General features: G+C 39.3%; 6 protein-coding genes across 13 annotated transcripts; 2 read left to right on the top strand and 4 right to left on the bottom strand.

Moving 5' to 3' along the window:
• The first annotated feature begins 5 nt into the window (after positions 1 to 5).
• LOC105836427 (HIG1 domain family member 2A, mitochondrial) lies at positions 6 to 1,016 on the top strand. Its single transcript, XM_012680454.3, has 2 exons — positions 6 to 280; positions 632 to 1,016. Exons 1-2 carry the CDS (start codon positions 148 to 150, stop codon positions 790 to 792), a joined length of 294 nt encoding a protein of 97 aa, XP_012535908.1. The 5' UTR covers positions 6 to 147; the 3' UTR covers positions 793 to 1,016.
• LOC105836424 (rhotekin) lies at positions 960 to 10,270 on the bottom strand. Of its 6 annotated transcripts, none has more exons than XM_012680450.3 (8): positions 9,688 to 10,270; positions 3,429 to 3,616; positions 3,098 to 3,307; positions 2,797 to 2,976; positions 2,614 to 2,708; positions 2,337 to 2,551; positions 1,961 to 2,231; positions 960 to 1,871 (listed from the first exon to the last, which is right to left on the bottom strand). In XM_012680450.3, exons 1-8 carry the CDS (start codon positions 9,829 to 9,831, stop codon positions 1,672 to 1,674), a joined length of 1,503 nt encoding a protein of 500 aa, XP_012535904.1. In that variant the 5' UTR covers positions 9,832 to 10,270; the 3' UTR covers positions 960 to 1,671. The 6 variants fall into 6 exon arrangements, with proteins under 6 accessions (XP_012535904.1, XP_012535902.1, XP_012535903.1 ...); XM_012680448.3 differs by lacking the exon at positions 9,688 to 10,270 and adding an exon at positions 6,808 to 8,397; XM_012680449.3 differs by lacking the exon at positions 9,688 to 10,270 and adding an exon at positions 6,808 to 8,392 and having other exon boundaries at positions 3,098 to 3,304.
• Positions 10,271 to 11,136: 866 nt separating this feature from the next.
• Positions 11,137 to 13,490, bottom strand: LOC105836425 (26S proteasome non-ATPase regulatory subunit 4). Its single transcript, XM_012680453.3, has 6 exons — positions 13,332 to 13,490; positions 12,933 to 13,073; positions 12,723 to 12,834; positions 12,270 to 12,644; positions 11,895 to 12,180; positions 11,137 to 11,609 (listed from the first exon to the last, which is right to left on the bottom strand). Exons 1-6 carry the CDS (start codon positions 13,355 to 13,357, stop codon positions 11,404 to 11,406), a joined length of 1,146 nt encoding a protein of 381 aa, XP_012535907.1. The 5' UTR covers positions 13,358 to 13,490; the 3' UTR covers positions 11,137 to 11,403.
• Positions 13,491 to 13,728: 238 nt separating this feature from the next.
• Positions 13,729 to 17,244, bottom strand: LOC105836417. The gene is made up of 2 exons (XM_012680435.3): positions 15,628 to 17,244; positions 13,729 to 14,698 (listed from the first exon to the last, which is right to left on the bottom strand). The coding sequence occupies exons 1-2, from the start codon at positions 15,775 to 15,777 to the stop codon at positions 13,799 to 13,801; spliced, it is 1,050 nt and encodes a 349-aa protein (XP_012535889.1). The 5' UTR covers positions 15,778 to 17,244; the 3' UTR covers positions 13,729 to 13,798.
• Positions 17,245 to 17,325: 81 nt separating this feature from the next.
• On the top strand, positions 17,326 to 18,958 carry LOC105836418 (protein FMC1 homolog). Of its 3 annotated transcripts, none has more exons than XM_036290318.1 (3): positions 17,326 to 17,571; positions 17,766 to 18,405; positions 18,508 to 18,581. In XM_036290318.1, exons 1-2 carry the CDS (start codon positions 17,438 to 17,440, stop codon positions 18,397 to 18,399), a joined length of 768 nt encoding a protein of 255 aa, XP_036146211.1. In that variant the 5' UTR covers positions 17,326 to 17,437; the 3' UTR covers positions 18,400 to 18,405; positions 18,508 to 18,581. The 3 variants fall into 3 exon arrangements, with proteins under 3 accessions (XP_036146211.1, XP_012535890.1, XP_028051052.1); XM_012680436.3 differs by having other exon boundaries at positions 17,329 to 17,571; positions 17,706 to 18,405; XM_028195251.1 differs by having other exon boundaries at positions 17,433 to 17,571; positions 18,221 to 18,405; positions 18,508 to 18,958.
• Positions 18,911 to 25,275, bottom strand: LOC105836416 (short/branched chain specific acyl-CoA dehydrogenase, mitochondrial). The gene is made up of 9 exons (XM_012680434.3): positions 24,711 to 25,275; positions 22,540 to 22,654; positions 22,321 to 22,421; positions 20,436 to 20,642; positions 20,191 to 20,361; positions 19,989 to 20,114; positions 19,713 to 19,895; positions 19,497 to 19,632; positions 18,911 to 19,412 (listed from the first exon to the last, which is right to left on the bottom strand). Exons 1-9 carry the CDS (start codon positions 24,744 to 24,746, stop codon positions 19,237 to 19,239), a joined length of 1,251 nt encoding a protein of 416 aa, XP_012535888.1. The 5' UTR covers positions 24,747 to 25,275; the 3' UTR covers positions 18,911 to 19,236.
• Between the last annotated feature and the right edge of the window lie 616 nt (positions 25,276 to 25,891).

The raw sequence follows: 25,891 nt of genomic DNA, 5'->3' as shown, positions 1-25,891 counted from the left end.
AACGTAATATTATCAACTGTCCGCTACGCGCGGAATCTTCGCACGTGGTTGTTGACATGAGCTCAGTGTCGATCGTCGACAGTCGGCGATGTGAGTACAGGCAGTGACGTGAGACCTGTTGTATTATTTTCTCGTGAAACGACGGAGATGGTAGGCTTAAATCCGAACGACGAATTGGACTGGGTGAGGGTACGGGAAGATCTGGACAAAGGTTACGTTAACGAAACGATATGGCAAAAGGCGAAACGTAAAACACAAGAAAATCCACTCGTACCCCTAGGTAAACTAACCTAAATTCGATTTCGCGAACTGAAATAAAATTTGTCGAATTAAATCTTATAATCTGTGACAAAAAGTTGCGGCGACACAATTTAGGATAAAAATAAAGAATAAGAAAAACTGGATTCATACATTTGTATAAAAAGAGCCGTTTTTATCATTCTCGTCTGTTAAAAATATTTCTAGATTTTGAACAGCTTTTTGGCATGCACACATTTATTTAATAAAAGTTTGTCAAAGTACATACTAACCTATTTTTATCAAAAAATTAACTCTATTTTTGGTCTAACTCTTGATCTAATTCTGAGGATTCGAAACAAGTGAAAGTGAGTTGTCTTATTTGTATTTCCAGGAGCATTGGCGACTACAGCAGCTCTGACTGTTGGACTTATTAGCTTTTACCAAGGAAAGAGAGGCATGCAACAGTACATGATGCGTGCTCGTGTTGGTGCTCAAGCGTTTACCATTATTTGCATGGTTGCAGGATTTATTTTGCTGCCAAGGTCAAATTGAAATAAATGGTACACTGATTTGCAGAGTACCATTATCTGTATAGTATACTTTTGCGTTTGCCATGTGATGTACTCGTCGCATATGATGTACCTATATGAATGAATATTTCATTTTTTCATATTTAGTACAAAGTTATCTCGGTATATATTGAGAAAAGCAATACTGTATGTAAACTAATATTTTTACTTATAAAAATATATATGATCACAATTATTGATACAGTTCATAAACAGTGTTTTTATGTAGAATATCCTTAATTTTATCATATTGACATAACGCAAAAAAAAATAATTTAGTCTAATAAAATCTAAATCCATACAGAAATTGCGGGATACTTGAAAGAGTAAATTATGTTTAGGTAACTATATTTATATAGTCATATATTATTACATTAAATATATACCATATATATAAATATATATATGTGTATCTTGTTACAGCCATACTAAATATTGCAATGTTTCTAAATATTTCCTAGCGATTCGTTAAATGTATTACATAATAAGGCTATTCTCTTGTACTTTTAGCGTTATATAAGATTTCGCATTATAAAAGTAGAAAAGAAAAAATGAGAAGTCGTTTAATCAATATTTTTTGTACTGTATAAATCTATCCACTAAACTGTCCATACACATATCGAATTATTACGTGTTACACTATCAGCCAAATTAAAATTTTCCCTGCACCAAGATCCTTCTACGGTGAACAATGTTGACCCACTCTTAATCTGATAAGTATATTCAATCTTTCCATTTCAATCGCCAATTAAAGGCTGCGTAAAATGTTTACGTTTAAACATGAGTCTCAAGTCAAAATTGAAAAATTTTAGTATCTGTCCTAACTCGGCACTTGTTGATTCTTTGAAGAGTTATAAAATCGTTATGTCTTTTTATTAGTGGAAGTTAAGTGGGGCTTTAAAGAAATGGCACCTTGTTTGAATACCCCACTGATACTCAGGGAACGTGAACGTAGGCTCGTTAGGCTGTTCGTGGAACTACAACTGCTTAGACTAGTACTAGGTGTGAGATCAAAGATCGTTTGTACGGTAGGTCTTGCGGATGAGTAATCAGGGATCGATTCTGCAAAAAAAAAAAATGAACGGTTTATTCCCTCTGGTAGATTCTAATGCATCAAATTTTACAATTTAAACCTATACTTGTGCACTTACCTATCAAAGGTGTCTCGTCATATAAGGAGCCCTGTCTTTTATTACTAATGAAAGAATTTCTCGTGCTTTCAATGCTAGACACCCTTTGAATAACTTCCGCGGCATGCTTCCATTTCGAATGATCATTTATGTGTATCAATAAAATCTTGGACCATTTCTGAGCTTCCTCCTTTGACTCAAATTTAATCGATAATAACTTTTCCGTACTATTACCAGAATTATTTATCAGAAGTTCTTTGCCGGAAGATTTGGACGGGTAAATGATTGTCCTCTACAAAAATATGTGGAAAAATTATTTAAATAAAATAAAGCATTGTATATAAAAAATATATTATACAAAGATATATTATATATATACACAAAAATGCCAACTAACTTTATTAATAGGTATCGTGCGTTCCGGATTTTGACCTTCTTCCGCATGCTTTTTCGATTCCCAGATTTTTATAAAAGATCCTTGTAAACGTACCCAATGTTCTTGACCGTCTACTTTCACATTGCCAATGCACATTTCCTTATTCATGCATTCTGGCTGTACCGCCAGTCGACAGCAAAAGTGACCGAAAAGCGGTAGGGAGTGGTACTTGTTCTCTGGAGAAAGAATCGTAACATAAGTATTTTAAGAGATACGCCGAATTCCTCGCATAACTTACCAACGCTATTAATAACGAGGTCGTGCGTGTGAGTGTTATCGTCCGTATCGTCTAAGGTCAGTTTTGCGCGGGCTACCAAATCAAAGTGTGGTCCACTGAAAAGAAAGTATGAAGTGTAGTGAAAACTGTTGTGGATAGAAACTCAAGATTAATTCACATATTTATGAAAGAAGAAAGACTCACGATTTGGCGGAACCGAATTCATCACGAAGCGAAGCAGCGAGCTTCTTGCCGACAGTTTTCGAGATCGACGAGTGAATCGTCTTTTTAATTCTTCTCGGCGTACTGGCGATACTCAAGTCCTCTTGCAAAACATAACTATAGATTTCTAAGACTAATTCAAAATCGGCTGGCACATTATTACTAAAAGTAAAAAAGAAAGATTTACAATTATCAAAAGCTTTGAGTATCACAATTATAAGCATTTCGACTTGTTCTTGCCTTAAATTTTAACACAAAAGCAATTTTAATTATTGAAACTTACAATATTAAAACATCGGGAAAGCTAAGATCCGTATGAGCTCTGTCGATAGGGCACAGCAAAGAGGTGTCGTGAATTTCTGTGCCCAATCGTGCCAAGCAGAATACGGCGAATCGACGATGATCACCGCGATTCTTGAAATGATCGGAATCTCGCCACATTAATGGTATCCTAAGATCTGAGATCGACAACTTGCCCGTACTTCCAGAACTGCTGGAAACACACCGTCGTCACAATTATTGCTAAATAGTCGTGTTAAACGGGCGATATTTTGGAATTTAAGGTCTCTTTTGTTATTTCTACAACGTAGAACGAAACAAGTACACAAACGTACAATTGTTTGGTAGATTCGCGGCGACGGGTTTGCAATTCCGCCATGTAGACCGACATCCTCTCGTTAGACGTGAGCAACGCCTTGGCGGCTTCCAAAGTTTGGGCGCGATGCTTCGCAGCCGCCAGAAGTCTCGCCGAACCTTCCCTCATCTTGATTTCCACCTCGATCTTCTGCTCGAGGTCATGCTCCTGCAACATGCATAATTCATGGCGTTTTAACAATAGACATCCGCGTATTGTCGAAAATTCCGAGACAATAATCGAATTTCAGACAACCAGAGCTACTCGCATGCGATCGCGATATGGTTGTTGTAGGAAGCGTAATCTAGCACCGGTGTCCGGGGCACGGGTGCTGAATCCACAGGCGTAAATAAAAGAGAAAAAGGAAGGAACGACCGATAAGTCGCGATCGGAGAAAAATCAAAGTGTCAGCGATAAAACGACTAGCTGGCCACCACGTGGCCCCATCACGCGTTTACGGCGTCGGGTTACATTAACGAAACGTCTTACACACATTTTGCGGACGAATCGTTTTACTGGAGTCTCCTGGCACATCCGTAAACTCTGACTCGTCAAGCGTACAATTTGAAAACTCGACGATTCCGAGTCTCTCATACCAGAGTCTCGAGTGAAGTTTTCAAACTTACGGTTCGTATAAATATATATGTAGAGAGAGAGAGAAACCTGAGAGAACGTGGCCCTCTCGCTCCGTTTTTGAGATTTTGACATGCGGGAAAAAGCGCAGCTTCGTCGCGATCACGTTCAGCCGGTCGGCCAGGTGAATGGAAATTCCACTTTCAAGGCAAGAAACAAACTTGGCGAGAGCGCAAATAAATCGGCGGCGGGTCTCTCACGACGCTGGCAGCAGAACGCAGAAATGGACTGAAATAACGGGCTCTTCGGGGAAGTGGGCGAATGGGCGAATGCACGAAGGGGGTGCATGCACGACGTTCACCTCGACAAATTGCCTCGCTTGCGCTGCGCTCTTCTCCTTCCTACCCTCGGGGAAACCACGCTAACCATCGCATCGGGGCCATCGGGGGTATCGATCCGTGGCTAGCGTTTTACAGTCGGCTTGCACGAGATCGCATTTGCTCCCCCCTCCCTATAATACGCCCTCGAAAGAATCGCGCGTCCAACGGGGAATTAATTTCATCAACACGAATATACATCTCTCTTATATAAGAGACATATTCGATATATGTGCGTGCATTACGTAAAGCGTATTAAATGTTAAGTTTTCCTCGTCCTCTAAATGTCTCTCTCGTTCGTTAGGACGCGTCCGCTAATTTTCCGCGATGCCCGAATGAGGCGTATGATCCGAAAATAACGCACGCATCAGTAAAATCAATAATGGCGAGAGCGAGAGAGAGAGAAAGAGATATATGATTCATTGCGCGCATCGAGCGATTTCGTATTCCATTAACGTTACCGTGACACATCCTTAGGCACGGCACGACCCGAAGCGCGCGATCTATCGAGAATACATCCACGTATCGCATATTCCGCCGTCCGTCTCGGAATTTCGCAACGGCGCAAGGGCAACCGCAGCCACATTTAATCCCTGACCTCCGTCGCCCGTGCTGTAACGAGTCTTGATGAAACTCGTTGAAGCGCGCCGTGCGACAAACGGGTTCACGTAAATACGTTGTAACACAATTCGCGCGCGGCTCATCCGTGCGTATATTATCTCTCTTTCTCTTCTCGTTCTTGATTTTTTCTCAAGATTTTTCCCCCGTGGGCGCGCGCGATACACCTTACGCGCTCGTCTCGTCGGCGTCTTTAACAAAAGCTTCGTGTCAGCGCAAAACGCACATGTTCCTCGTTCCGTCGCTGCTTCGTCGTTGTCCCTCACGTGTCCCTACGTGTTTCCCCCTTAATATCGCTTTCTCCCGCGTCGCCAGCACTTTCCCAACTTGTCTGCCGAAAATAGTCGCCAGAAATTCAATACTCCGTGTGCCCGTAATGGTCACCGCACGCGACGCGCGTTCGTTCATCTTCCTTTCACGCCGTGAATCTCGACGACGACGCGATAACTTTGTATCCGACGAAAAATCATAAAATTAATGGGTATTAGGTCGCCGTAGCGATGAAACGATAGGGAACATATTAGCAATAGGAAGCAATAACTATCTAATTTGACATCGTCGTGGAGAGAGCTCTCATCGAGCCTTCGCGTCAATTCGCCGTACTTGCGGCAAATCGTATACCCGAGACACGCCGAATCTCGATTGAGATTTCAAATCTGTCCAACACCGTGCCATTCGTACGTCTGACCGAGCGATATCCACATGCGACGTCTAAAAATACGAACAACGAACGCGAGGAAACGTTGGCAGCCACTCACCTACAATAACTCAACTCCCCTTCGTACAAGTTTGATGTGAATTAAACTTTCAAGGGTGACTTCGGCTAAGCACCGATCAACTTAATCAGCGATCAATTCAACCGGCAGAATTGCTATATATATATAATTCGTTCTTCCTATCCCGCTTAAAAAAGATGCGACGGAATTAGTTGAGAAAGAGATTTAGATAATCCTGATTTCCTGTGTCTTTGGTTCATAAATGTCAAATTTGTTTGTTATCTCTTTTATGCCTTTTATATTATTTGGCGTACAATTTAGTCAATGTTTAGTAATACGTTTATATTATTTTTGTATTTATGGTTTATCTAATAATAAAGTCTATCTAACTGTGAAACTGATATTGTCTTATTTTTTTTCTGTCATGTATGTATATTTCATATATCATGATACTTTTAAGTTTTAAATTGTGTTTTTATTGGATATCATACAATATGTTTCTTACATATAGTGTATAGAAATCTATCATTTTACATATAGTTTTATATATAATTTACTTACAAATTATATGTATCGTCATTTTTTAATTGAATTAGATAACTTGACATATTGTATCGAAAAACATACACTCGTTCAAATGGTATTTAATTTAATTAAGTAGTAATATTTAAGTAAATATCCCTAGAAAATAAGAAAAATAAATAACTAGTAACTCACATGTGGATTCAATTGAGATGACAACTTTGTCAAAATTAGATCAAATTGCAAAATTTAAATGTTAATAGAAAATGATAGGAGCTTTCTATCATTTTTTGTTTTTTTTTAAATCTAATTTTTCTTTCCAAATGTCGAGCAACAAAACAACAAACGATTCTACTCTGCTAGAACAAGGTACATTTTGCAGTACCACTTGACAACTTGATCGATGCTTATGTTAATCGTAGCTCGATCGAAGTCATCCTTAATGATCGCCCGTTAAGTGATTAATTTAACGTACAAAATAAAAGCGTTTCATATCTTCAGAAACGCAATGTACGCTTCAGTACGAATTACCGTACGCAGTCGCGTCTCCTACCTTCGAGTTTCGTGCAATCTGTCGAACGTAATACAGATCCAAGTCTTGGAAAATGTCATTCTTTTCCGGTAACGTCGGAGTCCTCGATCGCATCCGGGTGTCCTCGGCGTTTACGACGTTACACTCATCGCCGAGCCGGTCTCTCGTTTTGTTCGCAGTCCGCGAGTTCAGTATCGCCAAATGCGGGAAACAGGAGTTCATCTTTTTTTTTCACTCTTTCTTTTCTTTTCTTTTTCCTCTCGACAACGTTGCGTTGTTATTCGTCGTCCGACTCGCTGGCCAAATCGAATCGCAAGACTATTCCAATCCCGACCACCACTCGTGAGGGAGACTGAAGGTGCATCATCGTCGTCGTCGTCGTCGCAGATCGACGATCATCGATCGATCCGCGGGATTACATGTTTCCGCCCCTCCGAGAGATACAATTTCACGGTACGATTACCCGCCAGGCCAGCGAACAGCGGTAGTTTTGTTCGAGCGGTCCTGCGAGCGGCCCCCCGGTTTATTCACCTTGACCAGAGATCTCGAGGAGGCACAAAAGGAGACAGAAGGTTAACTTCCGCTTTTTCCTTGGAAAGATCCGAGTCAAGGTAGACTCGCGGGCGACTGCTGTTCTCTTTCCTCCGAGACTCACCGTCCACTTCTGCGCCACGGCTCGACGACGCGAGAACGACTCTTGGTAAACTCTGACCTCTAAGTTTCGAGTGAAGCGACGAAAAATATTGTGGGTCGCGTTGTCGTCCACGGTCGCTTGCCTGAAGAGGGGTGAGGGGGGGGGGGAGGGGACTGCTCGATCTTTTTTTTCTCTTTCGAAAAAGCGAACGTGACAAGCGCCGCGCCACGGACGGCGTACGTGCACGGCGCGGTGTCACGTTTAGATCCGGTCGTCCCACGTTTTTCCGTTAGCCACAAAATAAGCCGTGACGGCACCACGCTGCGTCTCCGCGCGACAACCGAGAGAGTGAGAGAGAAAGAGAGAGAGGAGCGCACAGTTCCCCGCCTTTAGAACTCGCTCGTCTCGCGTTGCCCGCTTCTTCACCACCAAATTTACTCTCTTTCCCGTTTCCGGTGGTGTGTGTAGTCTCCGCCCAATCGTACGTCGTACGTGATTCACCACCAGCGTCGAGCGAAAGAAAAAGAGAAGCGGCGTTTCTTTTCCTCTTGTCTACGATCCTTCTTCGTGGTTTCACGGATTGTTTGCTGATTTTCCGAACAATAAGGGTGTTTTCCGCAAGAGGACACGTCGGGCGGGGGGGGGGGGGGAGAGGGGGGGTCTAGCCGGGAGACGATCGTCGGGCGCTGAGATTCGACGGAACCGGTCGCGGCACTAGACTAGATCGCTCTAAACGCGAGACTCGGAGGGAGACAGGAGAGCGCGTGTGCGCGCATAATTAGTCGAACGAAAATAATCGCGAGAAACGGTGCTGGATGGCTGGCTAGCTGGCGTGTCGCGAAACTGGGGAAATAAAAAAAAAAAGAGAGGCAAGAGGGAGAAAAAGAAGGCGAAAGGCACCGTCTCCCCGGGAGCGGCCGACTAATACTGAATGACGCTCGACCATTCGGCACTCTGTAAGCATCAACAGAACGCACACCAGCGCTACGCACCAACGCACCACACGCGGCAAATCCGCGGGGTGACGGGGGTAGGCCAGACGGCGGGGGGGAAGGGAGGAGGGAGAAGGACCACCGGCGCTACCGACAATAGATTGAATGAGAGAGCGGGGGCAAGAGAGAAAGAGAGAGAGAATAGCGAAGGAGAGAATCGCGCCCACGCCACGGGAGCATCCGCTGACTCTTTTAAGTTTTGTCGCGTTAAAGTAATTATCGCGTAATTATCTACGACGAAATGGAAAGCCGCTGCTCGCAGAAGCGTTGCAAATGATGTACGTATCAAACGTTGCGCTGATCGTGCCCCTCATCTCGTTTCGCAGCATCCCGTTTCATGCGCCCGGTTTTGTCTTCTCGTCACGGACAAATTATATTTCCCATTTATAGTATATTTACATAATGCGATTATATGCACTTATTGGATATCGCGGAGCTTGGGCCTAAAATCAGAATGATTTAGTTTTGAGTAAAATTCTGATATTTAACAGTCATTGGAAAAGTGTATCTATTTTATAATTATTTGCAACATTCCTATGTACATATTGAAAATCTCGTAATCGCTTTAAATTATATAATATATGTATATAAAAATATAGACTGGTTTCTTCAGATTTGTCCCTTTTAGCTGAACTTGCCCGATTCATCTTTCCTTCTCTTCTTTTCATGTTGGAAAAAAAAAAGAAAAAAGATGAACCGTGCAAGTTCATCTAAAAACGGATTTAATGGAATATTAATATAAAATTTGAAACACATCACCAATTACAGACAACAATTAAGCTTCTTTTACAAATGCTCTCTTTCTCTTTCTCTCTCTCTCTCTTTCTCTCCCAATCTTTGTTACTTTGCATCCGATTAAAAAATTATTTTTCCCAAAATATTTTATAGAATAGATAACAGGCACTACAATTTCTTTTTTGTCTAAAGGAAAACCTTACGTGCTTTTATGCAAACGATACTAATTGTATAGTATATATATTATAATTATAGGTTAATTTTTTTCAAATGTGGAATACAGGGGTGTCTCGTAAATCCATCAATCATAACCTATTCATCTGCGTCATGTGACCGTCGTCACCCACGTTTTTTCGACGAATGGCGCGTTATCACGAAATCCAAATTGTTGTCCAAGTTACTTGTCGAGCCCGCGAGTCTCAGATTGGAAAAATGTACACTAGACGTAACGCAAAATGATGTTTAAACGGCAGTTCAACGGACGCGCCGTTCCGTTCGCGAGAACGCGAGATCATCGGCGATCAGTCGACTCGAACTCACCGCATGACTTCTGGCGTATCTAAGGCTTTCCCGCCTGCGGACCCTCGTCTGATAATCATTCAGGCAGCACAAATAATTGTTCTCCTTGAAAACGTCGTTCAATGATCCGCGTGACGTTTGAACGCTCTTCCTCCGCGGAGCCATTTTGTCATTCGAATTTGTTCGCGGCGAGAGAGCGCGGCGTATACTCGGCGGATTTCCATGGACCGCGATTTGCGAACGGCAAAATATCCTCTCTTCTCTGGAACGAGAAAAAACGGAGAATTTTTACGATTACGTAAACGCGACTCGTACGTTTGCACCTCCACGTTGCTTTCATACGTTGGAACATTACGAAATATTTGAGTTGAAAGTCTGATCACGTAGCGTTGGAAATCAGCTCAAAGGGAATGAACAAGAAGCAACAGGTGTTGCACACCGATGCGACATACATATGTACGTATGTCCCTTATGCATCGTGAATGAAAATTTAGAGACAATCTCTCAATCTCGTGGAGCGACAAATTAAAACCAAATTAATTTATCAAATAACGCCTTGTATTATTTCAGTAAGATTGATAGAACTTATTAAAATGCTAAAGCTGTCCTGTTTTATCGATTATTTTGCTTATTTTCAATTCACTAATCTTTTAATTGTATTTATAGAATTAAAAATCCTTTTCCACAATTAAAGTACAGATGGTAACATAATACGCACGTAAGAATTTTATATAAAAAACGAAAAAAATTTTAATATAATTTACAAATTAAATTTTTTTTTCGTTTTTTATATAAAATTCTTACGTGCGTATTATGTTACCGTCTATACTTTAATTGTGGAAAAGGATTTTTAATTCTGTAAATACAATTAAAAGATTAGTGAATTTAAAATAATCAAAATAATCGGTAAAACAAGAGTTTTAACATCCCTTTAACTCCTTGAAAAAAAGATGACAAATTATACATAACTCTGGTGAAAATTTTTCTCAGAATTTTTATACGAATTGAAACACTTTAGAAATACTAAATACTACACATCTTTTCTTAGAATTTTTCATGTACGTGAACTCTGAAATATAATAAGATTTCTATACTTTGTAAAAAAAAAACACATTTTATTAAGTTTCTTTTTTTCAGTTTTTTCAAAAATTGTAAAATTAAAAATCTTAGAAATCTTGTAATTTATTTCAAAATTACACATGTAAAACATTCTACAAAAAATAAAGACTCTTTTCAACATTTCTAAGTATTCCAATTCGTATAAAAAATTGAAAAATTTTCTCAAGTTTTTAAATTATACAATTCTAAAAAATGACAAATTTTCAGAAAAGTTTTTACCAGAAATAGCTAGAAACTTTTCCTCAAATAATTCTGCAGGTTGAATCAATCAATAATCAAATTAATCAGAGTTTGGTTGAAGTTACCCCGGTCTTGCGGGGGTTCAAAGAAAAATAAATTCGCCCAAAAGAGTGAAATTCTTACAAACGTGTATTCAAATAATACAATGTGCCATATCGTAGTTATTAATTAGCGATCACTCCAGTGATCTACCAAATCGAAGCTGCTAAAAATGCCAATCGAGAAGATTCAATGCGCGACATTGCTAAAACTATGGCAGCTTCGCGGTAAATTGATATAGTATATTTCATAAGCAAGAATAGCTACAATATCATACATGATAATGGAAAATGTCGACTTTTGCCACAAATGTAAATACGAATGCACTAAAGAAACCCTTTATTTTTTTTCTTTATCTTTATCTTTCTCTTTCTCCTTGTCTTTATTTTGTTGTAACGATCCGACAGCCTGGCGTACGGCTTCAGAATGCGGATCCACGCCTGGCAAGTTCTCTAAGACCGATTGCAAAAAAGCAGGATCAGACATGACGGCCGCGTAATCCTCCTCTACGTCCATCGCTTCTTCCTTCTGTGATTCCAATTCTTCTACAAAGCGGTAATATAGATAATGAGTCATTAGGCGATAATTATGAATTTGCATTTATGCAACACTCTTGCACTTATCCAGAAAAATATTATGCATATTATATAAGATACTAGATAATTCATGGAGTAGCTGCCTTGGTAGACATCTGAATTTGATTTTTGAACTTGGATTAATAATAAAAAATTAATTGAAAGAAAAAATAAGCTCGGTTCTCCAAAATGAAGATTATTAAATGACATTATTATATTATTAAGTTATGTATGATTAAGGTATGATCAACTTACGCTGATCTTGCATGGACATCTGCATAGCGAAAGCAATTTGTTCTTCTTCCGTCATATTGGTAAAATCTGGTACATTGCCCCTGCAAGGAGCAATGTTATCACTAGCGGCAGTCGAGTCTTCGGCTCCTTCAAGGGACATAGCGAGGGCACGTTTCAGCATAGCTTCCTCGTTGGGAGCTTCCTTTATAGTCTCCGGTTGCTTATTCGTGGCAGTTTCGTTGGCCTGCGCGCGACGGGCCTCGTCTTCCTGACGTTGTCGTTGTTCCTCCATAGAGACGCGCAAAGCCTAACAAAAAATAATTATACAACAGCAAAATCATCATTAAATCTTAAAGGGAAGGGAGGCACTCTCGATAGAACATTTCGAGTACTGACCAACGCGAGCTCGGGATCTTCGTTTGGATCGACGCCGAACTCGAACGCGGCTCCGCTCATGCCAGCTGCCCCCATACCGTCTTCACCCTGAATTATAGGAGAGGAGATCAAGGCGTCTGACAAATGCGGACCTGGTGGAACGGTGACGAGATGACTCCCAGTGCCGTCTTTGCCGTTCAACGCATTAACGAAGGCAGTCAGAACTTCATTGTTGATGCTCTCCTCGCCGAAACTTATAACATCAACGTTTACTTTCTCCTTTTTCAAGCGTTTTGCCAGTTTGACCAATTCCTTCTCATCGATGTCTATTGGACTTCCAATAAATGCAACAATACGCATTTTGTGATTCTTGCCTTGCCGATGTTTCAATGCCAACTGTAAGTGTCGTTATCTTTAGTATATACTCTACAATAGACTTGACTATAAAAACTAGATCACCTAACATGTACTTACGTGAGCGATTCTGATGCCTGTGACAAGAGCTAACTTTCCATTTGGTTGAACCTGATGGAGCTTGGAGAGTATTCTGCCGACGTCACTCGTAAGCGTGGCCAGGACCTCGACGCTAGAAAAACAAAGAGATTCGCGTTTACGTTTATCTCACCTACAAATTTTCACCCTCGTGATAATTGAATCGTATATCCAAAACGTTACTCAACGTACTTGGCGAGAGTTATGAGGCCAACGTTGTTCTCGGGATTCGAGCGAGTCTTCGAGTGGCACACCAGGTTGACAGCATCTTGCTGCGCTTGTAGCCGGGTAGGTACGAAATCCCCATTTCTCATGTAATCGCTATTATCGACGCTGCAAATAATTCGCGAAGCTTTAACTCGAGCGGTGTGCGACAATTATAGACGGGAGCATTTGTTTGAAGAGGGACTCTGTCCGTGATTGTGTCAACGTCATTGTCACTACGCTAACCTCAAAATTGCGATTGCGTGTAAAGTTAAATCGTCGCGTGTAATTTGTCGACCGCGGGGCAAACGAACTTTGAGAATTCGCTAGAGACATCACGAAGGACGATGCTGAAAATCGCGAATTTTCGTAAAACGCAAGACTCACCATATCATCGTACTTTCCAGCACCATGTTGGATAGATGAATCGACTGCGCGATGCGATGACTGCGGACAGTGCGGACTGCGATCAACCGATTCGACGCGAGGCGGCGCGGCGCGTCTTTGTTAATCCAATTTCAAACGACCCTCGCGTATCGCACATTGGGCACGTGCGTGTTCGCTTAAAGAACGATCACGAGCAACTCTTCGATCAAGGCATTCCGATTAATTTAACTGGCGATTGATCCAACCGACATATGCTTGCTCAAAATCAAATTTCTAATTGTTGAAACATATAGTTTAATTTATACACGATTAAATCAATATTAGAATTTTTTGAAAAAAATTATTTCTCCCTCTCTTCCTCGTTTCCTCTGGTTCAGGTAATTAATTAAACAAAAAATTTCAATAATTAGTCTTTTTTATTATACATATAAAAAAAGCAACATAGTACAAACAACTTGCGATTCCGTCTAGTCCACGACTACGTCGCGACGTTCGAAAAGGCGGACGGTGGACGAGAGAGTCGGCGAGGGTGGCGGCGTGCGATCGTAGTTGAGGTCGAGCGTCGAGTACCTCGGCGCCTCGTCCATGAGAACGGCCTGCTCGTACGTCGGCGGCAGATCCTCTCGCATTCTAGCCGGTGACGCGATCGACTTCCTCGCCCGTCTCCTCTCGTCCAGAATCCGCAGGATGATCACGACCGGCCCGATCAGCAGCATAATCGCGCCGATCACCACCAGGCCGACGGCCATCGTCGCACCGTCGTGGTTCACGCGGGAGAGTCTCACGCCTTTGCCCGTCCGGGCGGCGACTGGGCGGTGGCGGTCGACCTCCTCGCCGAGGACGGGCGACGTCTCGCGTACCGTGGCTCGCGTCACGTTTTCAGCGAAATCAAAATCCTCCCCCTCCTCTGTAGAACGATCCAAGATCGAGGAGGTATCATCTTCCTGGATGATTCCCCCGTTATCGAGGACATGCTCCCTGTCCCGGGCGATTCTCGAGATCTTACTCGTTACATCTTTATCCTCGGGACGATCATCGACACGCCGATCTATTTCCGTTAAATGGTTCTTCAAGCGCGAGCTTGGCGTTCCTCGGGCGGTCGTCGGCACTCCGAGAGCATCCGCGAGGAAAAGCGTAGGTCGTTGCTCCGCCGAAACAATCTCGAACGTATCCTTGAGTCGCTCGCTCCTAATCGCGCTTGATCCAGAGTTATTTTTGTTACCGTTACGCAGAGGCGACTCGTCCGGATCTATTCGAATTATTATCTCCACGTTCCGATCAATTGACCCTTGCTGAGTGGACAGGTATTCATTTTCGTCGCTTCTCGTAGACGACACGACAGAATCCAAACCGGTCGGCGGATTTACCTGCGGAAAAATAAAAAGTATGTTATACACTGAAGAAAAAAAGCAATATATTCAATAAGATATGTTATTGCGGGCTGCCAATTACAGATATACTCAATACAATAATATATGCTATTGCAGTATCAACATTGTACTTGCATTAATAGCAAATATTATTGTATTGAGTATTTTATGTAGTTGGCAACCCGCAATTACATATGTTATTGATTATATTACATTTTTTTCTGTGTACGTATGCGTGGTGGATAATTTTATATAAGTAGAAATAATTGCGATTACACAACACAAACTACAGTTTATATACGTATGTACATATAGAATCTATGCACGCAATATTAATATAATGAGTGTAGATGATAAAAATAACTTTATATAACGATAAAAAGTAGCAACAATAAAAAATAATCAATTGATTTTTTTTTTAACTAACTAAAGTTAAAAGTAACATTAAATTTACTTAAATTAAAACTAAAAGTTACCTTTGTGTAAAAACCATTATTTATATTGTAAATAACAATGTGGTAGTTTTTCTTTTTCAATCGATTACTCCGAAACAATTACGGTAATGTGAAAATTATATAAATATAAATTTAATATTTCATATGTAAAATGTCAAGAAATACTTCTGTTTATATGGCAATGCGTTTTTTGTTTCGTGAGTAAATTTTTAATTTAGGAAAACATGAGTTAATAAGTTTGCGTGATGTTTAAACTAACTACTTGAAAATAAATTCATTTGAAATTATAATTGGGTCAAGTTAAAATAAAAAGTTATCAACTCAGTCAACATCACAGGTATATAACTTGAAAGTTTCTCCAACTATAAGCTACTACTACCCGACCCTACAAATATATAACAGACCAGTAATAAAAATATAAAAATATTTTTCAAGATACACAATATAGAAGATGAGCATCTTTCGATTTACCTCGGCAACATCGCTGGTCTCCAGGATTCTCCTACGCAGGGTACTGACGCCTCTGTGAAGAAGAATGACGCCGACGGCGTTCCAGGTGACTAGCTGCAATATGATGATTACTCTCGAGGCCCATCTGTTTGTTCGCGAGGTGAGGGACATCGCGGCCAAACATCACATCGGCGATTAAGCCGGAGCGTCAAAGGCGTGACACCTCTCGCGCACACCTGCTGCGCCTCGTTTCCCGTTGGCGGTCAGCTAAGCGACATTTTCGTCGCTAGAAAATATACTCACGTACGGCGACTCGCTGGTAATATAATAACCGTGGGCGGTGGGCGCGCGTACGTTATCTGTGCCGCGGATACCGGCGGTATTTTGCACTTTCGTCATTTATTCGCGTAAAGATCGAATACGTCGGTTTGTCATATCGCGGGCACGACAACACGCCGTTGGCACGAGAATCCTCGGAGCTCTTAATTATATTTATCTACCGTTTTTCGTAAACAACTCGCCGTTTCTGCAGGTGCGACGCGACCCATTGGCGCGAGAGAGCGAGCGTCGTCGATCGCCCGATCCGCTTCGCTCCGGGCGACGCTTTCATTCATCGGACGACGATTGTCGATTTTAATTGCGACGGCGAAAACATCAAAAGTAATATAGACTTCGCACGCGCGGAGAACACTTTGACTCAAAAATGCGTCGAAACGTTCGCGTTCCGCGTCGGGTGGGAACTCCAGAGGCGCATTACTCGAACGGAAGTATCGGAAAAAAAAAGAGAGAAAAAAGACAACGGGAAATACTCTTTTTTTTTCTTTTGCGTGTACAACGTTAGTTGTATCGAGTTCACACGGTTGCGAGGCGAGTCGTCGTCCTCGGCGGGCGGCACGACTGCGACTTATTTGCTCAGTTATAGACGACGGTTGGCGGCGAGCAGTAACGACGAGTGACTCATTTCCACTACCTCGCGCCGTCCCGTTAGCCCGGCGTGCGTTTTACACGAGACACACCAGCCTATGGCGACCCTGAGCGAAAAAAAAAAGCCCCGATGTCTTCGCGCTTAAGCGTCATTAAGTGGCCGCGAGCGATAGCCGAGAGCGCGCTATTCGACACACTTTTCGGGCCGAAGATTGCCGAAAAGCATTCATCCGTCCAGAATGTCAACGCGATGTGTTTTTTTTTTTTTTAACGTCACGTTGAATTTGCAACGAGAGGTTTGAAATCTCATTTGCATTTAGAACGGCGCGGCGCGACATCGATGCCTGCAAAGTAGCGTGTATGTGTGATTGTACCTCGATAATCGTACCGCACATAATTATCGTCTTGAGCCGTAAAATAATGAATTTTAGATCGCGAAAAAGAAATTCGGAGCATTGTGAGAGATTGGCGGAGCACGAGATATTCGAAAAAGTCATTCAAGTTATATATATGATTTGCTTCGAACGTAGTATTTTTAAAATAAAAATTCAGCCAAATTACAACTATCGCATGTTTATGCAGATTGAACTAACTATATTTAAATTGGATGTTTCTATGAATCTAACTGTCTAATTATAAAAAAGATATTTTTATCGTTACTAAGAGCCGGTTGTTCCAACTTCTTGGTAAACTTTACCTACTATAATAGATAAGCATGTGTCTATCTTCATTTCTTTTCTTAAATAAATAATTGGAACAATCGACCCTAAGTAAAAAAAGAAAAGTTAAAGGACAGTTGGTAGCGTCGCCTAGTGGTAAAGTGACGATAGAGTATCGACGAGTTGCACTGAGCTGCACTGGCTACTATCCGCGCTCTGCGCCTACGTTCGGACCGTTCGTTCCGGTCATGTCAGACGCGGACGGTTTCGTATTGGTGACTCGTCGTGGAAGACGTCGTGACGGACAGAGCAGTTCAAGTGGAAACGCAGCTGCGCCGCGCGTCATCGCCGAGGAAGATCGCGAGGACGGATCTTTTCTTCGGTAAGCCGTGCTCCGCGATCGCGTCCCGCCGTCCCCAAGCATATCCCAACCTAACCTAACAACCTAGCGCGTGTCGCCGCGACTCACGTCGATCCTAATTCACGCAATCACGTTTCTTTTACGGCGATTTTCAGCGAGTTAGACAAGACGGTAGACAAAGTCGGGGACAGCAGGTTTACCAGGTTCGTTTTCAGCCGGCTGACCGAGTCCCTAGCCGTTTTGGGCTCCAACGGTCTTTCCGAGATAGTCTGCTACGGGTTAGGACGGTTCTCGTTGTACAGATCGGCGAGATGCCAATTGGCGTTCCTGCTGTGCCTGAAGGCGCGGTACGAGCCGGCACGCGTGCACGTCTACGACCCGGAGTTTCGCCCCCACGAAATGCGTGCTCTGCGTGCCCTGGGTCTCGAGGTCACGGAGACGAACGAGGAGGGCAAGCGCGCCGTCCAGCGAGATAAGACGACCCTCGTGTTCATGCCGCACTGCTCGCGGCAGTTGACTAACAATTTCCTCTACGCGAACTGGGGTTGCGACGAACTGAGCGGTTGCATCCTGTTCACCAACAGTCTTTCAAGGACCGTCAACGATAGCTTACATAGGGACGTGCTAAATTCGGCGGGCTACATGCTACGCATTCTACCTTATGTTACAGAAATTCAATTGGAAAATTCCTTCGTGTACGAGGAAGTTTTTAGCGACCTTAACATACATATTTTTACCAAACAAGATCTGCTTAAGGCTCCGGCAGATTTCTGGAGCTCCAAAGAGGAACCGCGGTATTCAACGAAGGACGTCGAATTTGTTACAGCCGCGCGTACTAGTAACACTTGACGCACTGTAATTATCTTGTCCGTTTCTTACAAAACTATTTGTACGACAATAGAATACAATTTTTTCTTTCCCTGAGTCACGCGACTAATGATTCCATTTTGCTTTTAGAATACGGTGACGATGAATAACAATATTAAAATTGTTCGTTCTCTCGTGCAGGAGCTGCGCCGAGTTTCGCAAAATAAAAATATGAAAGAGAACGCGATGTTGCAGTACATCATGAAGCAGGCGCATGCTCATAAAGAAACGTCCGAGGTTTTATGTAAAGCGCGAGAGGAATTAAAGAACTTGGCAGAGACGTATCTTTGCTATTTGAGATCTCAACAAACATGTAAGGAGATTCATAAACAGTATGCCGGTAAAGGTGAACGTAGTATAAAGGAAACTGCGGACCTCGTGGGTTTTAAATTACCTCATGATCCGAAATAACAAAGTGGATTAAAAATTGAAATTTTTCAACTTGTTAGTGACATGAATATTTGTACTATGTATTATATGTATTTATTGTATATTTACAAAGATGGTAGTAATTTTTATTAAAGATTTTCAAACAGTTAAATTTTAATATATGTAGCATATCTTTATACATCTCTCTTATTCATATTACCATAGTAAATTTACTTTGTTGAATTTTGGTATATGTTATCGAATCAAAGAACTTTTATGTAGAAAATTGGCTATCTTATATGTATAAGTATATTTCGTAATAATTGAATCGTAATATAAAAGTACAAAAATATTTTTTTAACAATATACATGCTTTAACTAGTGATTTTATCCTGCTTATGATGCAATTTTATAAACTAAACATTAATTTTAAAAATTATTTACGCTAATTTACGAATATTCCTTGCGTATACATTTTGCAATCGTCGACAGCTGCATGTTGCTCGTGCCCTCGTAAATAGTACCGATTTTCGAATCCCTGAAATATTTCTCTTGAGGAAAGTCTGTCGTAAATCCGACGCCTCCCATAAAGTCAATGCACTTTGCGGTGATACGTAACGCAGTTTCTGTAAGTAATATTCATATAGTAGTATTTTATTACATTGTAGTGTCCTGAATTAACGAAAAATTCCAAGAAACAAATCACATACCGGATGCAACTAACTTGGCCATAGCCGCTTCCTTCATAACATCTTTTTTAGCGTCCACCAATCTAGCTGCGTTATAAACCAACAACCTGGCGCATTCTACTTCGGTTACCGCTTGAGCTATTTGATGTTGCATGGCCTAACAACACAAATTATCTCTTAAATAAATATATAGAGGATCTTAGATATATGGAGGGTTTCTTTCAATGACAAGCATACCTGGAAAGAGAACACGTCCTTTCCAAATTGCTTTCTTTCTAGCGTATACGGTATAGTCGCGTCCAAGCATCCCTGCGCGATACCGATCATTTGAGCCCCTATTCCAACTCTGCCTTCGTTCAGAAATCCAGCCGCATATTTATATCCCTGCCCAAACTCACCCAAAATATTGCTTTCAGGCACCTAGAAGAGAGAAAAGAGTAATAAAAGATGCACGATTTACATTTTGTAAGATTGCGCGCGCGTAGATTAATTTTTGTTATTTTTAATACATACCCTAACGTTGTCAAAATTAATCATGCAAGTTCCGGATGCCTTGATGCCTAGCTTGTCTTCGGGTTTAGCCACTGTCACACCGGCCAGTTCGCGCTCCACAAAGAAAGTTGTAATGCCGCGGTATCCCTGTTTAATTTTAAAAAAGTCAGTCACGAGTGCTGATTTCGTAGATTTTTTTTTTCTTTATACAGAATTCACTTACCGCGGAAGGATTTGCATTGGCGAAAACTAAGAAAACCCCTGCGATGTCGGAGTTCGAAATCCACATTTTCGTTCCGTTTATGACATAGTCATTGCCATCCTTCTTCGCTACAGTCTTGAGAGAAAACGCATCCGATCCGGAACCAGGTTCCGTTAAACAAAAGCTTCCAGCCTGAAATATGTCGCCATTGTATTAGTTTCTCTATCCGTCAGTATCTCTCCGTAACGAAATGTGTAACAACTTACATAGGTTTGCGCCAATTTAGGTAGATATTTCTTTTTTTGTTCTTCGGATGCTACTTTGATGATCAGGGAATTGACTAAAGTATTATGGATATCAACGAGAGCGGCTACGGCACCATCGACTTTCGCGACTTCTTCAACGGCTAAAATCGTGCTCATAAAATTGCATCCCGCGCCGCCCAATTCTGTCGGGACTTCGAGGCCCATCAGCTGTAATTTATCAAATTTAAAATATTAAAACAACATATTTCGTCATTAAATTAATTCGCGTTTCTGATTAAATGGAGCATTATGAATTTATCAAGGTATTGCGGCTGCTTTTAGCGCGGCGCAATATGTTTTCTTCTGTCATTATATCGTTTTGTGAACGACCGTGTCGGTCACTTGTGAGAGTATCGTGTTTTTTTCGTATTTCAGAATAACGGTTGAAAGGATCGGTTCTGCGTTGCAAAAAGCTAATATTGTGACCTTACTGGTAAACATTTTATAAAATTCTATAGAACTGAACTTTTCTTCCAAGTCTTTTCATCCAGTAAGAATGTATAACAGCAAGAAAATGTTCAAGGTTGACTTTGTTCAAGTACTGTTCGCGGGAGTCGCATCGATATGTTTGATTTATATGTGTAAAATTTATATGTGTAAAATTGAAAGATTTATCATATAAATTTAATTTATCATATATCATGTAAAGAAATCGGTCTCGCTACAATCTGCATAAAAACATGATACTGATAAGATATATCTCTTTGTTAAGAGTTTTATAAAGACAAGCTGCCTTTTTTTAGAAATAACTCGAATATATAACATGTGTGAATGATAAAAAATATCACGCGACATACGTGCATGGATGATAAAGAGCATCTTGCTTCGAATAGCCCGTAATGAAAGACTTTATCTCTTTTTCCGACTTTCTAATTTAATGCTACGTCATTTTTACGCGATTAATAGGCCAAACATGTTGCCGCAATCTTGTCGACATTATCGCATTTATGCAACAACTGAGGCAGATAAACATTATTTTTTATTATAATCAACGTAAATAATTTTATTTATCGGAATCTACAATTGATAGAGATTTCCTTTAATAATATCTTTCCGTCAAAAGTGCATGTATGAAGTAACCGAAATTTTATCGGATAATCTGTCAATTTGCTTTACGAGTATAAATAAGGAACAAGTCTTATCTATATCTTTAATTCTATGCTAATTGAACCGAAGAATAACACATGCGATAAATCTACAGTCTTCTCTCCGAAAAATAAATGAAAAATTGATATCGTCAGAAAATTAAATTTACCTTAAATATAAATGGATTTTTTCTTAATTTTAACAGTTGGAATATGCAATTTCTTTATTTTATTTATTAGTTATCGAGTAAGTCTCGAATCAAGTGGTTTTCGTGCACAAGACCGACGAGACCGGCTATGCATACAAGGCTGTACAGATCACTTTCAATGACTTTAACACGTTCACTTGAACGATAATTTGAACTCTTTACAGCCCCACATCTCACCGTATTCTTTACTTGATTGCTGAATATATTCAATCAACGAATGTTTAAATTAGAATTTTTTAAATTGCATATATATATATATATACGATCATGTATAACGTTCATAAACGTGATCTCTGCAGAATAAGAATATTTACATGCCTCATAAACTATACAAGTATTAAACATAGTTAAAAGACATACATTAAGTTAATATTGTTGATGTTATATTAATATTTTTTAATAGAGCACTTGTCGACCAGTGTATTTGCACAATATGTTTTCCCCAACTAATCTTACTTGTAACATGCTAATACAAGCTGATAAAATTTAATAGAAATCTAAAATTTAAATAGGTTTTTTAAAGATTGTTTGAAAAGAGCTCATAAAACTTACGCCATTCTCGAATAGCGTTTTCAAAACACCGTCGTCGACTTTTCCTTCCTTTTCCATTTTTCGTACAAGTGGAGCGATCTCCTCCCTAGCCAATTTAGCCACTGTTAACATACAAAATAAAATATAAAACGAATATACGAATTGAAATATGAAGATTTATGGCAAGATAAACATGTTTTTACGACCGACGTGGTTATTTATCATTTAGTTTCGACTTACCGGTTTCTTTCATCATAAGTTCATCATCTGTAAATTGCGTCAAAGGACTTGGACTGTGAGTGAGTCTTGACGCGCACAGATGCACTTTTCGCGTTCGCGTCAGTCTTTGCGGCATCTACAAAACGTGTACATGCTTTGTTCTAAAGTCAGTTTTATAACAGCATAAACCTAGTTGTAAAGGATTGTGTAAAATGCAGTTGTATTCTTTGTATTGTTTTCTATAAGTAAATTAATTTTAGTATCAATTTTTCTTATTTGTAGAACAAAAAAGACAAATAAAAAGCAAGTTAAGCTGAGATCAAAGCTAATTAGCATTGAATATAACTGCAGAATATCTTACAATCACTTATGACTATGTTTAAGCATCGCATATCAAAATATATTTATTAACTACGTTACATTCTTCCTCTTAACGCTAAAGACTGTAAACGAACGATATACGTGCAGGAAATTATATCTGTCAATCATTATAACGAATTATGTGACCTTAGTAGAATGTGGCGTTCAATTATATAAACTGAACATTATTCAACAAGAATATGAACATGGCTGATTTCATATATTATATAACAACGTACATATGTACAAATATACAATATAATAAAAATATAATAAAAAATTTATTTATTTATAAGATATATTTTTTTTTGACGGAAGGGAGAAATGACTCGAAACATGACTTGAAACTTCAACGGATTAATCTTTTCTTATAATCGTTTCCTTAATTTGTTATTGAAAGATGCTATGTAACCGAACATATAATGATTTGATAAGTTATTGAAATAATAAGCGACAAAAAATAAAGAAATATTAATAACTCAAGTGCAATCTGATAATTTTTCAGTTGCAGGTATAGATAAGCTATGGGGAAAAAGATAAGCAGATATGTGCATATATCTGCTTATCTTCTACCCTAAGTTTACGCAAAAAACAAATTTGCTGACACTTTAGTAACATAATTTGCGAGTCACGTTTGATAAATTAATTAATATTAATTAAATTATAATTAAATAATAAAAAATTAATATTAATGAATTGAAAAATATTCTAGCCGTTATTATGCTTATCCAGATAGCACATTGTATCTGTTTAGAAAGGACGTCTTTAGAATATTTGTTATTGGAAGATGTTTTATAAGAAAAAAGAAATAAATTTAAAATTTTATGTATATAAATTATATAAATAGAGTCTAATGTAGTGTGTATAAATAAGTAAACAATATTTCTCAAATGAAAGCTTGTGCTTAAAAAAAAAACGGTGAAAGATGATAGAAACTGGTACGATCTACCAAAAATCTTATCTATAGTTTCTAGTGTAATTATCATTTTGATTGTCATATTTTGAGAAAAAATGTTATTCCTTATCGTTATCTGACGAAAGCGGATGTCATCGTTGAAAAACGATAGAGTTCTTATATTAACCCATTGTTCTTTGTCGGTTCTTTGTGTTAATTTGATAAAATTTATCGTGAGTAAATAATTAAAATTGTATCGTAATCAATTGTACACGGAAAAAAATATTTCTTTGGTGCAACAGAATTATGGTTGTGAAATTTTCCGTTCCCTGGGAACCAGACGAAAATTCGGTTGTAGCAACAAAAATATTCTTGTAGGACATTTCTGTTGCTAAGACAATTGTTTTCGGTTATCTCAAATGACAGATTAATAACAGAAACTTTCGGTTCCTCTAATCGAAAGTATTTGTTGATGAAAACAGTATTTCAGTTAATGCAAATAAGCTTTACTGTAACCGAACTGAACTAATTGAAAATTCTGATTGCTATAGCCGAGTTACTTTTTCTATGATAATTGAATCTTCTGTTGTAGTAAGTAAGCATTAATAAAGTAAGCAGAAATTTTCGGTTTTTCCAACCGAAAGCATTTGTTAATGTGAACAACATTTCAGTTAATGCAAATAAGTTTCATGTTACTTTAACTGAACTAAGCCAATTGAAAATTTCTAGTTGTTACAACTGACTTTTTTTCCGTGTATATTCACGCTATTATAATTCCCAAAAGTCACAATTGCGATTAGAAACGATTAAACATTTCCTGTAGCTTTTTTATCAGTTTTCTTAACAGGGTTCAAACGTTTGGAAAATAGAAAACTCACGCGGAGTCGCTTTGTACACCAATTTAACAAAGGGAAAGGGATTGTGCGTGCTCACGTACTTCGCGGAAGATGGACCTGAGTATGGACGCGTTCATCGTTTGTCTGATGCTGTCTTCCTCGGGAGGGGTCTCGAAGATATAAAGAATCGACGAATATGTGTCGACGGTTCGCAAGCTGAGTTAATACTGAGCGAGATGATTTAGTGCGAGTCGGACCCGGCCTCCTCTTTGGTCGCTCCCTGTTGGTCGACCGAAGTCGATCCGGATTGATTCCTTCCATGCGGTCAAAACAGGTTGTTGCGTAATGACGAAATAATTAAACGAAAGGAATTAATCGCCTCGAGCGGTCTGTCTGTTTGGGGTATCCGTTCCCTCTCTCGTTTACTCATACGTCATATGACGTGCCCACAACGTAATGCTGTTATCCTGAAATTGATTCTTATCAGTTTCAGTGAGTGTTTACATTAATTCTTATCGTCCAGCACTTTTTTTTGAAACGCTTGCATATTCTATTTGCTTCGGCTTTACAATTGTCAGTATTCCCGATAACGTTTGCATTTTCGAGAACGCATTATGAAATTACGTTATTGCAATGACGTTGATTGTTTTGTCTTAACGATGGTCTAAGTCCAACTAATTTTTAAAATTTTCTTTTAATGTACATAATGTTATTTATGTGTTATTCAAAATAACATTGTTGCGTAAGTTATTGATTACAAATGAATCGACGAATTGATCAATAAGATTAAGAAATAAAACAATAAATTCATGAAAACAAGAGATATTTAAGAGAGATATTTGATATAATAAAGAGATATTTAATCTGTGCGTTTCTAATTTATTAATCAATAATTATAACACGTTAGTATATAATCCAGTAATGAGTTAAGAATTGATATATTTTTTAAACTAAATTAATTTAAATTTAAGATGGCTATTAAAATTAATCTAGTTATGTTATAAATTATATGGAAAGAACATGATTGATAATAGACGCGTTAAAATTAACTCCAATTAAGAGTTAACATTGAGAATCTTATTTATAATAAATCAGAATATCATAATTTTTTTAAGTTTGATTACTTTAAATAACAAAACCAAAATTAAAAATTAAACTTATTTAAAATTAATTAAGTTAAAAGTTATTTACGTTTTAACTTTGTTATTTATTTTTTTTATGAGTTACACTACCCAACCCTAATATAATCACTAATGGATATTCTTTCTAAACAGAACTTGTT

This window comes from Monomorium pharaonis, chromosome 7, assembly GCF_013373865.1.
Source record: "Monomorium pharaonis isolate MP-MQ-018 chromosome 7, ASM1337386v2, whole genome shotgun sequence".
NCBI classification, from domain to species: domain Eukaryota; kingdom Metazoa; phylum Arthropoda; class Insecta; order Hymenoptera; family Formicidae; genus Monomorium; species Monomorium pharaonis.
Note: the sequence above shows the minus strand (reverse complement) of the source record. Positions and strands in the feature narration are given on the sequence as shown.